The sequence below is a fragment of the Oncorhynchus mykiss genome, chromosome 17, assembly GCF_013265735.2.
Source record: "Oncorhynchus mykiss isolate Arlee chromosome 17, USDA_OmykA_1.1, whole genome shotgun sequence".
In the NCBI taxonomy this organism is placed as follows: Eukaryota; Metazoa; Chordata; class Actinopteri; order Salmoniformes; family Salmonidae; genus Oncorhynchus; species Oncorhynchus mykiss.
Genome location: NC_048581.1, coordinates 29,966,095 through 29,983,661, shown reverse-complemented (window position 1 = coordinate 29,983,661; position 17,567 = coordinate 29,966,095). Strand labels below are relative to the sequence as shown.

The 17,567-nt window shown below is 42.0% G+C and overlaps 1 protein-coding gene across 2 annotated transcripts in view; it reads left to right on the top strand.

Moving 5' to 3' along the window:
• The first annotated feature begins 4,482 nt into the window (after window positions 1–4,482).
• Window positions 4,483–17,567, top strand: part of LOC110495137 ((E3-independent) E2 ubiquitin-conjugating enzyme UBE2O-like) — a 48,259-nt gene continuing 35,174 nt past the window's right edge. Inside the window, exon 1 of one of the 2 annotated variants that reach the window (XM_036949672.1) lies at window positions 4,483–4,972. In XM_036949672.1, coding sequence (XP_036805567.1) covers window positions 4,511–4,972 — 462 coding nt within the window. In that variant the 5' untranslated portion in view covers window positions 4,483–4,510. The remainder of the gene's footprint in view (window positions 4,973–17,567) is intronic. The other variant, XM_036949673.1, reaches the window with a different exon arrangement.

The following is a 17,567-nucleotide window of genomic DNA, read 5'->3' as shown; positions in this document are numbered from 1 at the left end:
AACTAATAACACACAAATTATTGTATTTTTATTGTCTATATTGAATGCACCATTTAAACATTCACAGTGTAGGTTGGAAAAAGTATGTGAACCCCTAGGTTAATGACTTCTCCAAAAGCTAATTGGAGTTAGGAGTCAGCTAACCTAGAATTACAATCATTGAGATGAGATTGGAGATTAGAGCTGCCCTGCCCTATAAAAAACACTCCCAAAATTTGAGTTTGCTATTCACAAGAAGCATTGCCTGATGTGAACCATGCCTTGAAGAAAAGAGATCTCAGACGACCCAAGATGAAGATTTGTTGACTTGCATAAAGTTGGAAAGGGTTACAAAAGTATCTAAAAGCCTTGATGTTCATCAGTCCACGGTAAGACAAATTGTCTATAAATGGAGGAAGTTCAGCACTGTTGCTACTCTCCCTAGGAGTGGCCGTCCTGCAAAGATGACTGCAAGAGCAGAGCGCAGAATGCTCAACGAAGTTAAGAAGAATCCTAGAGTGTCAGCTAAAGACTTACAGAAATCTCTAGAACATGCTAACTTCTTTGTTGATGAGTCTACAATACCTAAAACACTAAACAAGAATGGTGTTCATGGGAAGAAGCCACCGCTGTCCAAAAAAAAACATTGCTGCAAGTCTGAAGTTTGCAAAAGAGCATATGGATGTTCCACAACGCTACTGGCAAAATATTTTGAGGACAGATTAAACTAAAGTTGAGTTGTTTGGAAGGAACACACAACACCATATGTGGAGAAAAAAAGGCACAGCACACTAACATCAAAACCTCATCCCAACTGTAAAGTATGGTGAAGGGAGCATCATGGTTTGAAGCTGCTTTGCTGCCTTAGGGCTTGGACAGCTTGCTATTATCGACGGAAGAATGAATTCCCAAGTTTATCAAGACACTTTGCAGTAGAATCTGTCCGCCAATTGTAGAATCTGTCCGCCAATTGAAGCTCAACAGAAGTTGGGTAATGCTACAGGACAACAATCCAAAACACAGAAGTAAATCAACAACAAAATGGCTTCAACAGAAGAAAATACGCCTTCTGGAGTGGCCCAGTCAGAGTCCTGACCTCAACCCGATTGAGATGCTGTAAGAGCGCGTTTCACACCCGACATCCCAAGAATATTGCTGAACTGAAACAGTTTTGTAAAGAGGAATGGTCCAAAATTCCTCCTGACCGTTGTGCAGGTCTGATCCGCAACTACAGAGAACGTTTGGTTGAGGTTATTGCTGCCAATGGAGGGTCAACCAGTTATTAAATCCAGGGGTTCACATACTTTTCCACCATGCACTGTGAATGTTTACACGGTGTGTTCAATAAAGACATGAGAACATACAATTGTTTGTGTGTTATTAGTTTAAGCAGACTGTGTTTGTCTATTGTTGTAACTTAGTTGAAGATCAGATCAAATTTGATGACCAATTTATGCAGAAGTCCAGGTAATTCCAAAGGGTTCACATACTTGTTCTTGCCACTGTAGCCCTCTTCCAGCCATGGAAGGTTGGTCAAATATTTTTTTCCCCAAAACATCAAATAAACTTTTTAAAGTCCAGGTACAAAGTTGTAAATAAAAACGACGAGTATTGGGGTAAAAACAAGTTATACATTTGAGTAAGTTAAAAGTTGTTACCCTCTAAATCGATCACACTGATTGCGTCCTCCGGCGGAGGCAACGGAACTCGCTGGCCGGGAGTGTGTGGCGACGCCAGCGCCTGGGGAGGTGGAACCCATGGGAGGGCGCATTTGGAGACTAGATTTCAGGAAAGGCGGGGCACTGACTGTCGACATGGTGTCTGATCGAAGTTCCAAGCTCTTAAATCAAATAAAAATTGTGAACTTTCAATATAATTTCTACTTGGGTATTGAATGACTCCCTGTCTCTTCGATATCTGCTCCACTCAAGTGATCCAAGTGAAGGGTTTGTGCGTAAAGTCTGAGGTTAATGTGGTGCGCGGTGTGTATTTATACATTTGGCTCTTAAGCGTTATTGGGCATAAACTAACAAACTGGATGACCAAATTCTGGGAGAATACCTGTCAACAACAAACATATTTACCCAGATTTATTGGGGATATTCGTCACTTGTGTTTGGAATTAGCCTCCTGTAAAGATACAAACTAATGGATCGGCTTTTGGCTACGCCTACCTATCACCTATTTTCAGTTATGTTATCTATATCTATAAATGACAATTTACATATAGGTCTAAAAATGCAGTGTAATGATGGGTACAATTTTGGCCTTCTATACTGAACAAAAAAATATTAACACACATGCCACAATTTCAAAGATTTTACTCTGTTACAGTTCATATAAGGGAATCAGTCAATTGAAATAAACTAATTAGGCCCTAATCTATGGATTTCACATGACTGGGAATACAGATATGCATCTGTTGATCACATATTTTTTTTTAAATTAAAGGTAGGGGTGTGGATCAGAAAACTAGTCTGTATCTGATGTGACCACCATTTGCCTCATGCAGTGTGACCGTTGATCAGGCTGTTGATCGTGGCTTGTGGAATGTAGTCCCAATCCTCTTCAATGGCTGTGCGAAGTTGCTGGATATTAGCAGGAAGTGGAACACGCTGTCCTACTTGCCGATCCAGAGCATACCAAACATGCTCAATGGGTGACATATCTGGTGAGTATAGAGGCCATGGAAGAACTCTGACATTTTCAGCTTCCACATGAGGTGATGGCAGCGGATGAATGGCACGATAATGGGCCTCAGGATCTTGTCACGGTATTTCTGTGCATTCAAATTGCCATCGATAAAATGCAATTGTGTTTGTTGTCTGTAGCTTATGCCTGCACATGCCATAACCCCACCGCCACCATGGTCACTCTGTTCACAACATTGACATCAGCAAATCGCTCGCCCACACAACGCTATACACATGGTCTGCGATCGTGAGGCCGATTGGACATACTGCCAGATTCTCTAAAACGCCGCTAGAGGTGGCTTATGGTAGAGAAACTAACATTCAATGATCAATTATCTGGTGGACATTCCTGCAGTCAGCATGCCAATTGCATGCTCCTTCAAAACCTGAGACATCTGTGGCATTGTGTTATGTGACAAACTGCACATTTCAGAGTGGCCTTTTATTGTCCCCTGCAAATCATTGTGTAATGATCATGGTGTTTAATCAGCTTCTTGATATGCCACACCTGTCAGTTGAATGAATTATCTTGGCAAAGGAGAAATACTCTCTAATAGGGATGTGAACAAATTTGTGAACAACATTTTTGAGAAACAAGCTTTTTGTGCATATGGAAAATGTCTGGGATCTTTTATTTCCGCTCATGACACATGGGACCAACACTTTACATGTTGTATTTATATTTTTGCTCAGTGTATAATTTCAAACATATGTGGAGAATATGCTGTGTGTAATTTTTAAAATGCCCATTTTATTTAAATGTTGATATCAACACCACTCTATCAGAATTTTCTTCATGGAATAGGTCTACTGGTGATTGTATTATAAATCCTATTGTTTGCTCTCATCTATTTACCAAACGTCATGTGACTCAAATAAGGGAACCTTTTCCATTGGGCATCAATTGTCTCGAGATTGTGGTTCATGTTTCTTTCCCCATGTAAGAGTTTGTTGATCATTATTTCAGTTTGCATGTATAGTTTATCCCCTGCTGGCAATACGTTGTTGACCAATGCGAAATTAGTCTTTTTTTTGTTTTTCTACCTGATAAATGCAGGTATTGAACAAGAGTTAGCCTCTGTATTTGTTGGAATCCCTTTTGCACAAAATAGAATAGGCTTCTCGCATTATATACATTTTTATAAATGAATATGCTTTGCCATTGTGCAGAAACGCGTATATTTGCGCTTGACAAATAAGACAAACGTCCTCATATGCCCCCCCACGTTAGCCTACACAACACAACTACAGTGTCAGGCACGGTATGCACAAAATATGTTATTTTATGCCACAATCCTGTGTTAAAAACCATGGCTGTGTCTGCAATAAACCAATTTCAGCACTCGAACACTGACACCAAGTGGCGAAAATTGCTCCATTCATGCTTTTTGGTGAAGTGCGCGCATAGAATACATATTCAGGCCCGGGCTACAGACTTGTTGATGAAATTGGCGTCTTCTCTTCATTATGTTTGCATTTCTGTAATAAATTCTATAAAAAATACCATTATGATGGCTGTGATATTGAATTAACTTTATTGTCAATAGGCCGTGACTTGTCCTAAGTGGGACCCTAATTATATGAAATTGGCCACATTGCACCATACATTTGTATCATCATATAGCTAGCAGCACCTGACTATAAATACACCTGAATATAAAGAAAGAGGTGTTATAATAACTGTGTGATATAACTGTCTGCTGTCTCAGACTGATTTATTCAGAGTCAAACCCACGCTGTAATAAAAAAAACACCTTTGTCAATTTGACAGGCCCTAGACTCTTCTATGAGTGCGTTTACGCAGCGCGCGCCCTATCGACGTAAACACGTGCACTTCCATGGTTACAGGTTTCTCTTTTTTCTTCTCCACCATCCGTCTCCCTTTATCGCATTATTCCCTGACAACTGCAGCGATGGCGGAACCCGTGGCATCGGACGCAATAGCAACAGACGCAGCTCTTTCTCCGGCTGTAAGCCCGGGTTCGGAGCCTCCATCCATGGCGCTCTCTCCTTCTGCAGGCGGCTCCCAGCGGCTTCTTTTCTCCCACGATTTGGTGTCAGGTCGGTATCGCGACTTGGTCCGGTTCGGCCTAGTCAGAATGATACAAGGCGAGGAGGAGTTTGATTCAGACTCGGACCTCGACGATGGCGGAGGTAGAGGCGGTGGAGGAGGTGGCTGTATCCCCTGTAACTCTGACACCGAGAGCAGTGTTGTGGACAGTCTGGCACCTCTGGGAAGGGGTTTTGTCCGGGTGCAGTGGTACCCAGAAGGAGGGAAGCAAGACATACGGGAAACAAAGGTAATTGTCTGCTAACGTTAGCTAACTAGCCACACAATATGTGTTCAACGCTGGAGGTAACATTAGTTAGCTAGCTTCAAGCACAAGGTGTGTTTTGCCGTTATTGACAGATAACGTTAGCTGGTTAAATTAATTAGTAACGTTCCACCGCCACCGGTTTAGCATGCTATAACAGGCATTGCGAACGTTTTGTCCGCGCGCTTGTGGATTTGTTGCAATTACTGTACCTAGCTTCAGCATATTGCCCACATTTCTTGAAATGTCCAGTACAACTGGGTGTGACTTAGCAGGCTTGGCTAGCTAACTTTTTATTACTGATAGCTGGTATAACGATTAGCTAGTTTGTTAGTGTCATTGGCACATTGTTAGTTATACCCAAATAAATGACTTACTCCACAAACCAGTTTAGCTGACTGGCAGGTTTGCTAGGCTAACTTATTAGCTAATTAAACGAACATTGCTGATAAATTAGATAACCTGAGATGCAAACTAGCTTTCAGTAAATTAATAATTGACAACTTTTGTAGAAGAGGGAACACTTGCTAAAACTGCTGCTTAAACAATGAGAGAAAGAACTTTAACTGAATCATGTAAGGTGGTCTCTAGCTGATGCTGTATCTGACACTGACAGCTCAAACTAGCCATGACCCATCATCACATTAGAGGAGATTGCTGAGATTATATCACTGACGGAACAATGACCCAGATGTTTAACCGGATTTATAAACCTGAAGCATCTGGTTGACGTTTCCACTCACCACCAAATGTGATGAGCAGAAGCCCAGTTTCCGGCAGTGGGAGGAGATGGGATGAGACTTAATGCACATTTTGTAATCGATTAAGCATATTTGATCTCAATGCAGGTTTCTGTTCCCAAAAGAGACGGTTGTTTAGGAGTGCCAGGGCGAATTGAGTTATTGCACACGCGTAGGCCTTCTCTAACGGAATCTGTAAATACATGCTAGAATGCGTCAATAGGATCTCGCAAGCTCGTGCTGGGTTCTGCCCACCTCCTTGCTTGTTCTGCCCACTATTATTCATTTGCTACCATTGGAAACAGGCTGTGGTTTATCTTGGGTTAGTTATAAAAATCTTTGATTCTATGCTATCCCTCCACTACACGAGGAGTCAGTTTAATCAAAGATACTGATGGTGTAATGTTAGTTTTCCATTGACCAAAGGCAGTTTTAAAGTGGATAACATCCTGCATGACTGCCATTTTAAAGTGGATAGGTTTTGCTGACGTTTCATTTTTAATTAACAATAATACATCTATACAAAGCTATAAATGGTATTTATCCTTGCCTATGAATGCATTTCACATTAGCTACATAACTTAGTCGGAAGCGAATTGAGGCTATTGCCTAGTATATTCATTATCAAATCAGGTAGCCATAAAACTATGCTCCCAAAAATGTACACTCAATGTCTTATATGTGGTCTTAAGCATATTACATAAGGAAAGATAACCTATGCCATCACGTAAATAGGGTCCAATTGATTCACAACATGAATTCAAATATCCAATCCCACAAAGCCCATGCATAAAAGCTTTGTCGAGCCAGTATCATTACAAACCAAATAGAGAGAGATATTGACATAATGGGATTCAGTACTGCAGTAACAGGGAGCTCACTCCAGGGCCTTATGGAAAAGGGTCACACTGAGGGAGTGGAGCTGGGATGGGCTGGGCCTAGAAGATACTCACGGTGAACAGTGCAGGCAGGCCGTGCTGCTTTGTCCTCTGGGGTAAATGTGTAAAGTTCTAGCAATGGAGTCAGGGTCTGGAAGTCAGGACAAAGGTCTAGTCATGTATCTGTGGGGATAACAATGGGTCAGGGATGTTTACCTACACACACACAAACAAGGGTGACTGGGCTTTCTGTGACTTTGAATGATAGTCATGTTTTAGGCCTTAAACATTGCCTTCCGTGTGTGTTTTTGTCCATCCTTATCAGTTTGTGTGTTTGTCCAGCTTGATCTGTGTGTATTCTTCTTCCCTGTGTGTGTGCGTCTGTTAGGCTGTCCATTAGGGTTGGGACCTCACGATACAATATTGCGACACTTGGGTGCCGATATATGTATATCGATCCTCATGGTTCTATATGTATTGCGATTTGTTGTTCCATATTGCTCAATCTATGTCTACTGCAGAGTGCCATGAGAACTACTTTTGATCAGTCATAGAAATAAAGGTGCTGAAAACAAATTGGCTCCCTATTTAAAAAGAGATAATGACTGGAGTTTTGGTGCAGATGCAAAAATGATATTGTCTAAACAATATGATCTATCGTCTAATAATATCCCGATGTGTAACTGTATCGATTTGGTTTCCCCCATCACTACTGTCAGTGTGCGTCCTCTGTCCACCTACTGCTCAGATGGTGTTTCTTCATTCACATATTCTCTTGAGCAACTTAATTCATGACCAGGCCTCTTCCTGCAGTATGCAAAAATTGCGTATTTCCAAGAAAGTTTATCCTTTGACTGACTGCATTTTTTGCCTACCTTCCTCTGCTTTATACCCATTTTCACACTCTTTTGAGATAGGGGGATGCATCAATGTGTACGAAAAGTCATAACCTCAGCCCTAGTTTTGCATAGCCATGCATCCAAAACACGTTGTCACACCAACCTTTGGATGTCTGAAGAATTGTCTAGAATGGTGTGCAATTATTTTGTTGTTGTGGATTTTACATTTCAAGAACCTCCCCCCACGTGCTTGTGGAAGGGGTGCGGCGTTATGTTCGTCACTGTTTTGCGACTGGGTCGGACACATTTTGCAGAGTTGTTGCGTATGCTAGTTTGTAACATTGAAAACCTGGAGGGAAAAACTGAATTCTGTTTTGCCAGTGGTGTGCTCTATACATACAATCGAGTCATTGAAGGCACTACAACTCCTCTGCTTGATCACTACAAAAAAATATGTTATGACGTGTCTACTTACAGGCTATGGTAAAGGTTTAGTGTATCAAGTGTTGCCGATGGTCTCCGATTTATTGAAATTGAAAGTCACCGCAAACACCGCATACATCAACCTATTTTGATGGGATTTTAATCAGCTATTCCCGACCACTGTTGTTCCTACGGCCCAAAACTAATTAAGTGGGCACCTTTTTTGAGCTCCGCCCAAGCAAGGGATTGGTTTGAGGTGTCACTGGTTTCCACCCCTTTGTAGCTACTTTCTGCCATTGACTTCAAGGCCTTCCTATTAGGGAAGCCTGGCTACCTGAATCCCCGATCCACCAGCCTCGGTCTCCCTCACTGATACTGCAGTTATTATTCGCCAAAGGTTTATTCAGGATTTGAGTTTATTCAGGATTTGAATGGCAGATATTTACTTCAAGACAGAGAAAGCGAACAACAAATAGTCTCGACAAATGGGTAGATAGGCCTATGGCTCAGTCTTGTGACATGTTGTCTCAACTACGGATGCACAATATACAGTGCCTTGCGAAAGTATTCGGCCCCCTTGAACTTTGCGACCTTTTGCCTCATTTCAGGCTTCAAACATAAAGATATAAAACTGTATTTTTTTGTGAAGAATCAACAACAAGTGGGACGCAATCATGAAGTGGAACGACATTTATTGGATATTTCAAACTCTTAACAAATCAAAAACTGAAAAATTGGGCGTGCAAAATTATTCAGCCCCCTTAAGTTAATACTTTGTAGCGCCACCTTTTGCTGCGATTACAGCTGTAAGTCGCTTGGGGTATGTCTCTATCAGTTTTGCACATCGAGAGGCTGAAATGTTTTTCCCATTCCTCCTTGCAAAACAGCTCGAGCTCAGTGAGGTTGGATGGAGAGCATTTGTGAACAGCAGTTTTCAGTTCTTTCCACAGATTCTCGATTGGATTCAGGTCTGGACTTTGACTTGGCCATTCTAACACCTGGATATGTTTATTTTTGAACCATTCCATTGTAGATTTTGCTTTATGTTTTGGATCATTGTCTTGTTGGAAGACAAATCTCCGTCCCAGTCTCAGGTCTTTTGCAGACTCCATCAGGTTTTCTTCCAGAATGGTCCTGTATTTGGCTCCATCCATCTTCCCATCAATTTTAACCATCTTCCCTGTCCCTGCTGAAGAAAAGCAGGCCCAAACCATGATGCTGCCACCACCATGTTTGACAGTGGGGATGGTGTGTTCAGGGTGATGAGCTGTGTTGCTTTTACGCCAAACATAACGTTTTGCATTGTTGTTCAATTTTGGTTTCATCTGACCAGAGTACCTTCTTCCACATGTTTGGTGTGTCTCCCAGGTGGCTTGTGGCAAACTTTAAACGACACTTTTTATGGATATCTTTAAGAAATGGCTTTCTTCTTGCCACTCTTCCATAAAGGCCAGATTTGTGCAATATACGACTGATTGTTGTCCTATGGACAGAGTCTCCCACCTCAGCTGTAGATCTCTGCAGTTCATCCAGAGTGATCATGGGCCTCTTGGCTGCATCTCTGATCAGTCTTCTCCTTGTATGAGCTGAAAGTTTAGAGGGACGGCCAGGTCTTGGTAGATTTGCAGTGGTCTGATACTCCTTCCATTTCAATATTATCGCTTGCTCCTTGGGATGTTTAAAGCTTGGGAAATCTTTTTGTATCCAAATCCGGCTTTAAACTTCTTCACAACAGTATCTCGGACCTGCCTGGTGTGTTCCTTGTTCTTCATGATGCTCTCTGCGCTTTTAACGGACCTCTGAGACTATCACAGCGCAGGTGCATTTATACGGAGACTTGATTACACACAGGTGGATTGTATTTATCATCATTAGTCATTTAGGTCAACATTGGATCATTCAGAGATCCTCACTGAACTTCTGGAGAGAGTTTGCTGCACTGAAAGTAAAGGGGCTGAATAATTTTGCACGCCCAATTTTTCAGTTTTTGATTTGTTAAAAAAGTTCGAAATATCCAATAAATGTCGTTCCACTTCATGATTGTGTCCATATACAGTTTTATATATTTATGTTTGAAGCCTGAAATGTGGCAAAATGTCGCAAAGTTCAAGGGGGCCGAATACATTCGCAAGGCACTCTATCGGATTTGGTCGATATTAGCTAAAAATGGCAATATCGGTATCGGCCCGATGTTAAAAAATCGGTCAAAGCTACCGTGCATACCTATATAACGTATGTACAGGACGCAATGACGGCACGTAAAATTTTGCGCAACACAGCATTCCTAACCTAGCCCACAATGTCTGTTTGGATTGAGCAATCAACAAGTCGTGTAGTCATTTGAAAGAGTAAGACAATTTCAGCGAGACAACTCAAAGGTGAAATCCATTAAAGCCAATATAATGGAATTCATTGCCCTTACCAATCAACCGCTCTCTGTCGTGGGTGATGTTGGCTTTCACCGACTGGTCGAGCACCGGTACACACTATCAAGTGCGCTATTTTTCAGATGTTGCCCTACCGGAGTTGCACAGTAATAGCGTCACTGCTATTTGCATACATAACATACATACTATGGAAGGCAGTTTGAGTCATTGCGTGTCAAAAAAGATACAGTAGCACTGTTAAAGCTGTACAAAAAAGTCTGCAAATACAGGCCACGAACAATGTTTTTACAATACCGCGTTGGTAATAAAGCTTTAATTTGTTCGACTGCAACTTCTGGGGTAGCTAGCTTTAGCTTGTTACCTAGCTAGCACTGAGACAATCAGCCTGAAAACAATGACCAGTAGAAACTGCAGTCATTTTCATTATTCTTAGCAATGATTTAGGAATACTTGTAAGTATTGTTGTTCACCTATTGAAATTTAACTTCAGTTAATGAAAATAAATAGCTGGCCAGCTACTTAACCCTGTTGCCCAAAGCTAACGTTATAAGCAGCCAGCGAGCTTTATCTGGCTAGTGAGGCTCCACCGGGTTATGTGTTGTGAAGCTAGCCACTATAAGGATTAGTCACAATAGTGGAATTTGCGGTTTGCCTTCAAAATAAAAGTATGTCATTGACAGTGATGCAAATGAATACAAATAGAATTATGCCATACTTTTATTTTGAAGGCTAGCCGCAAAGTCGACTTGTGGCTAATCCTTATTGTGGCTAGCTTCACATAGATGGGTCTGACCACCATAATCAAATAAGAACTGTCTTATAAAGTAGGGTTATTTTGGTTGACACCTAGCGATATAGTTAGCTAGTTAACTATATAGCTACTGAAACAGATGTCGTTTTGCTATGTTTTTGGGGAAGAACATTGTTTGCATCCATGAGCTAGCCAGCTTTTTTTTATGACCAGCACTGTAGGTGTGTGAGACAACTTTACCAGCATCATAGCATACGTATCGATGAATCGTTGTGACTCATGAAATACGAGTGATAGTGTAATAACTACGTAAAACATTTATGAATGCGTTAAATTATTATGTGAGGTGCAGTCATATTCAGGTCCTGATTGGTCAAATAGTGTTGTGTGTCAAAGGTTGTGTGTGTCAAACAACAGCCTGGATTCGAACCAGGGACTGTAGTGACGCCTCTTGCCATGAGATACAGTGCCTTAGACTGCTGCGTCTGTGTGTGTGTGTGAAGCATTCTAGTACAGTTAAATAGTTAAAAGGCTGCTAAAATTGTAATTATTGGTTATCATTATCAGGGTTTTTTTGGCAAGTAAAATATTGTATATCGGTATCGGCCAAAAATGTCATATCTGTGCATCATTAGTCTCAACGTGACATATGCGTCCGTGAGCTAAAGTTGAACTAATTCCCTCTCGTATTCAGTTCCTCGCAGACATACTCGGAGATAGCGTAGTAGAAAAATAAGTGTCCTGTGGGGTGCCAAGCTTGCATTTCCCACTGTTACCTCTGTAGTTTATTTTTCTTCAGATGGAATCATATTACTCTTAATCAAGTTTCCCCGTGGAAACTTATTTAGATGCACGCTGCCGCCTCAACAACGGCAGACTGACACTATTTTATCTGCACTGTAATGAGCTACGCTGCTTTTTTCCTATGAAATCCTAATGACATCTCCAAAAGGAGAGTATTGTATGATTGGTCTCAGTTTCTTCCACTGGTGTGGCACTGTTTCAATTAGAGGTTGACCGATTAATCGCCTTGGGCGATTTTCAAGTAATCAGCCTTTTTGCACACTGATTATGGCTGATTACATTGCAATCCACGAGGATTGCAGCATCAAAAGGACCTTGTGGCTGCAAGGATCCAAGGTAAGTTGCAAGCTAGCATTAAACTTATCTAATAAAACACAATCAATCTTCACATAATCACTAGGTAACTACTACACATGGTTGTTGATACTAGGTTAACTAGCTTGTCCTGCGTTGCATATAATCAATGTGGTGCCTGTTAATTTATCATCGAATCACATCCTACTTTAACTTGATGATTTAACAAAAGCGCATTTGCGAAAAAATCACAATCGTTGCACGAATGTACCTAACCATAAACATCAATGCCTTTCTTAAAATCAATGCACCGAAGTATATATTTTTTAAACCTGCATATTTAGTTCAAATAAATGCATGGTACCAGGCAATATTAACTAGGGAAATTGTGTCACTTCTCTTGCGTTCATTGCAAGCAGAGTCCGGGTATGTGCAGCAGTTTGGGCCGCCTGGCTCGTTGCGAACTGTGTGAAGACCATTTCTTCCTAACAAAGACCGTACTAATTTGCCAGAATTTTACATAATTATGACAACATTGAAGGATGTGCAATGTAACAGTAGTATTTAGACTTAGGGTTGCCGCCCGTTGGATAAAATACAGAACGGTTCCGTATTTCACTGAAAGAATAAACGTTTTGTTTTCGAAATTATAGTTTCCCGGATTTGATCATATTAATGACCAACGGCTCGTATTTCTGTGTTTATTATAATTAAGTATATGAAAGAGCAGTGGTAGGCAGCAGCAGGCTGGTAAGCATTCATTCAAACAGCAGCTCTTAGCAGTGCTGGGATGCACAGGGCTGTTTATGGCTTCCAGATTAGGCTGGCAATAAAGTGCCTTTAAGAACATCTAATAGTCAAAGGTATATGAAATATAAATGGTATAGAGAGAAATAGTCCTATAATTCCTAAAATAACTACAACCTAAAACTTCTTAACTGGGAATATTGAGGAACCAATATATATATATATATTCCCAGAGGAACCACCAGCTTTCATATGTTCTCATGTTCTGAGCAATAAACTTAAACGTTAGCTTTTTTACATGGCACATATTGCACTTTTACTTCTCCAACACTGTTTTTGCATTATTTAAACCAAATTGAACATGTTTCATTATTCATTTGAGACTAAATTGAAAGGGATAACGAATCCCGTTTGTGTCGTCCGTTTAGGGAAAGTACCTGTGTAATTGTGCACCCAGCTCACCTAGGTGCTTCGCTTTATCACATTTGACATTGTCTGTAAGCTTGAGTTAATTTGCACACAACAAAAAGAAAAATCACACAATGATGGAAAGACCTGTGTGTTGTCCTTGTTAATGCTGACAGAAAAGAGCTCCAACTTCATAATCATAGCCTCAATTTTGTCCTGCACATTGAATATAGTTGCGGCGCGTCCCTGTAATCCTGGATTCAGATCATTCAGGCGAGAAAAAATGTCACCCAGATAGGCCAGTCACGTGAGAAACTCATCATGCAAGCGGTCAGACAAGTGAAAATTATGATCAGTAAAGAAAACTTTAAGCTCGTCTCTCAATTTAAAAAAACGTGTCAATACTTTGCCCCTTGATAACCAGCGCACTTCTGTATGTTGTAAAAGCATTACTTGGTCACTGCCCATATCATTGCATAATGCAGAACATACACAAGAGTTCAGGGGCCTTGCTTTAACAAAGTTAAGCATTTTCACTGTAGTGTTCTAAACATCTTTCAAGCTGTCAGGCATTCTCTTGGCTGCAAGAGCCTCTCGGTGGATGCTGCAGTGTACCCAAGTGGCGTCAGGAGCAAATACTTGCACGCGCGTTACCACTCCACTGTCTCTCTGTCATGACTTTTGCACCATCAGTACAGATACCAACACATCTTGACCACCAAAGTCCATTTGATGTCACAAAGCTGTCCAGTACTTTGCAAATATCCTCTCATGTCCTGGTTTCCAGTGTTTTGCAGAAGAGGATGTCTTCCTTAATTGACCCCCCATAAACGTAACGGGCATATCAGGAGCTGTGCCAGGACCGCCACGCCTGTTGACTCATCCAGCTGTAACGCATATAATTTACTGGCTTGTATGCGAAGCAGTAATTGTTTCAAAACATCTCCTGCCATGTCACTGATGCATCGTGAAGCAGTATTGTTTGATGAAGGCATTGTCTGTATAGTTTATTTTTGGCCTTTCCCCCCAGCATTGTCCCAGACAGATCCGCGGCAGCAGGAAGAATAAAGTCCTCCACAGTAGTATGGGGCTTGCCTGTCCTAGCCACTCAGTAGGTCACCATATATGACTCTTCCAGCCCCTTCTTATTAATGGTATATGTTGCTTTTATACATGTCTTACTACTCAAAAGCCGTCTTTATTATTGCTCAAAAAACTCCTGTGGCTTATTTTTCAAATGGTCATGTTTCGTTTCTAAATGTCTGCGCGAGAGTGAAGGTTAATGTGATTGGATGTTAATTATTTGACTAGGCTACCTGTATTTGACATTGTGTTGTTATTTTGCTGAAGACTAGATGGTTTAATGTTATTTTTGGCAGTGAAACGAGGCTACTCAGGCGAGGGGTAAAAAAAAACTCACCCAAATGTATAGCCTCGTTGGAAAATATAAATATACTGTTTGAAAATGTGAAGAATTTGGAGTACCCCCGACGGCATTGCGCGTACCCCAGTTTGAGAATACCTGATCTAGGGCAAGGACACTCTCTGTGATGGTTTTGTTTTCCCCTATAGTGATCTCTCCATCCAACCTGATTGGAAAGGAAGGTGCTTTGCTACTTCTATCAGAGGTGGACTACTAACCAATGTTTCGACCTTGCTTTCTTCAAGACTTATGAGTGAAATTATTTTAATGAGGCTCAGTTGATTAGAATGTATAGCTACCCCTTTTTAAAATGTTTGGATAGGAAGGGGCTTGGCACTCACAAAGGTGGGCTACAGTCACATTATAAACTGTACGAAGAACCCCATGTTTCAACCTTGCTGTCTTCAAGACTTATGTGTGAAAAGCTGTTTATATCGGGCTCGGTTAAATGGAATAACCACTAACTGGCACTGCCCCCTGAATAGCAATAGTTACATTGCTAGCCTAGCAAGGACTGAAAATAGTGCCTCTTGACTATAAAGGACATTGTCTCATCCCTCAATGAGGATAAGGGGCCTATTGAAGGTCTTTTACAGGGTTCATGCTGTGGAAGCCTGTGGCTGCCTTCAATTCAGTACAGTGAAAGTGAGCGCACAGCGGTATTGCTAGAACACTAGCTAACTCAGCCCCTTTGCTGCAGTACACTGTCTAGTACACTGTCTTCCTATGATAGGCTATCCAAGGCTATCACTGCAGCAGGTAGCTAACAGTGGAACGCAGGGCGTGGTACTGTGGTGGGGCGATGGTTTCCCTCCCACCCTCTTATCCCTTATTCAAGGCTGGGCTTGGAGACCAATCTGTCAGACTGAGGGGGCCTGAGGTGACCGTGACGCCCAGGCCAGGGGCTCCTCCCTGGGGGGATGGCGTTGGCCCTGGGGGTGGAGGAGAAGTGGAGTGTGGCGTAATGCTGGTAATGACGATGGGTTCAGAGAGGGATGACGAGAGAAAGAGAGGGATGGAAAGTGTAAGGGGAGGGAGATGGAAAGAGAACGAGGGGTAATGAGAGGGGGCACGAGGGAGAGATACAGCGAGGGGAGGGAAAGAAGAAGAGATGGGCTTGATCTGGGCAGATGGTTGCTATGCTAATGAAGAGCTTTTTGTCCTTAAGTTTTAAGGGCCCCCCTTCGGGCCCATTGGTTCTTTTTTTCCTTTTCCCTTTTTTATTTTACCAGGCTCTATTTATAGTGTTTTTTCTTGTTGCAGGCAGTTACAGTTATAGGCCTAACCCCTTAGTTTGCTGAATAGGCCAATATCTATATATTTTTTTACATACCGACTTGGGAGTATTTGGTCTCTTTTTATTGTCCTGAAGGTAGTGCGGTACTTTCAGGATGCAGTTTAAAGGTATTTCTACGGCTAATCTATGCTAGGCTAAAATGCTGCTTATCAGCATTGACCAGTATTGTTCTTTATTTGTTTGCAAAGCGCTGACTCTGGTTTATCCAGGGTAATGAGTGAGCATTCCGTCACATAACGGCAGGTGTTGGGCACTGGAATGTAAATAATGGTGTGATATACATTAGGTATCACCACACGACTAGCAGAAAAGGCATTAGCGGTATGCTTTTTAGAGGCTCGTAAGCAGCAGCACAGCAATGATAAGTTGAACAAGGCTCATGCTTTGATTTTCTGACCTCGTCTCTCCCGCTCTGTCCCCTCTGGAGAACATGATGTCATACATAAGCCTTGGTCCTATTTGTCACCTTTTTGCCCCGTCACCCACCCCGGTCTCATTTGCTGCTTTATTGGGCTGGCCTGTCTGCTAGTGATCTATGGGAAGTTGGAAGGATCCATCTCAGTGATGGGTTTGGGGAGGGTGCTTTACTCGCTGCCTTGCCTGCACGGTGAATCCCATCCTTCATCCTGGCCTGCCCTATCCCTCTCCGCAAGAGCTCTGGGATCACTTCGCTGGCCAAGACCAGAGTTTTCCCACACTTGGTCCTGGTGGCCCCACCTGGGTGCGCGTTTAGGTTTTTGCCTTCGCACTACACAGCTGATTCATATAACCAACTCATCAAGCTTTGATTATTTGAATCCGCTGTGTAGTGCAAGGGCAAAAACCAAAACGTGAAACCGGGGGAGGCGGGGGACGGACCCTGGCCAATACAGTTGATGCCTTGTAATCCAGTGAGTTGACTGCAGTTAACATGCCCAGTCACTCCATGTGCTGATAACAGTAGCTAGCTAACCTTCTCCAATCATAGAGACATCAACCATCTTGTCATTATTAGGTTATTAATTATCTAGCCAACTTATTAGCATGGTGCTTGAATAATTGCCATTAGCGGTTAGCCATTCCCTACTGAGGAGGCTTAAGATATCACAAATTAGGGTATCTGTATTTAGACATCGGATGATCCTAATTGACTTACAGTTAAGACTAAACGACTGACACCACCGTGATGTTAGGCCATTCTCCTCACATGTTAATTGACATGTCTTCATGATGTTTGTTTTGACACAATTAGCATTAGCATCGCAGTCATTAGCCACATTAGCGAACTGAGGGTCTTTGCTACTATGTAGCTTTTTCGTTACTAGCCTCTTTGCTACTTAGTAATCTGGTTCTAGTCCTGTAGTGCTCAGAGAATAGGCTAAACTGCAGGTCCTGTGGTTGACTATTAATGAAGTAATCTGGGACACATTGCCACTGCCAAGTAGCCTCCGTGTTCGAAGGGAGTGCATGAGCTTGAGTAATGTTGAGCAGGTGCCAGGGCCTTAGCGTAGAGAGTGGAGACACACACACACACACACACACACACACGTCACACATTCACAAGCAGCCAGAACAAGGGATCATCAGCAGAGGGAGAGAAAGTGACAGGT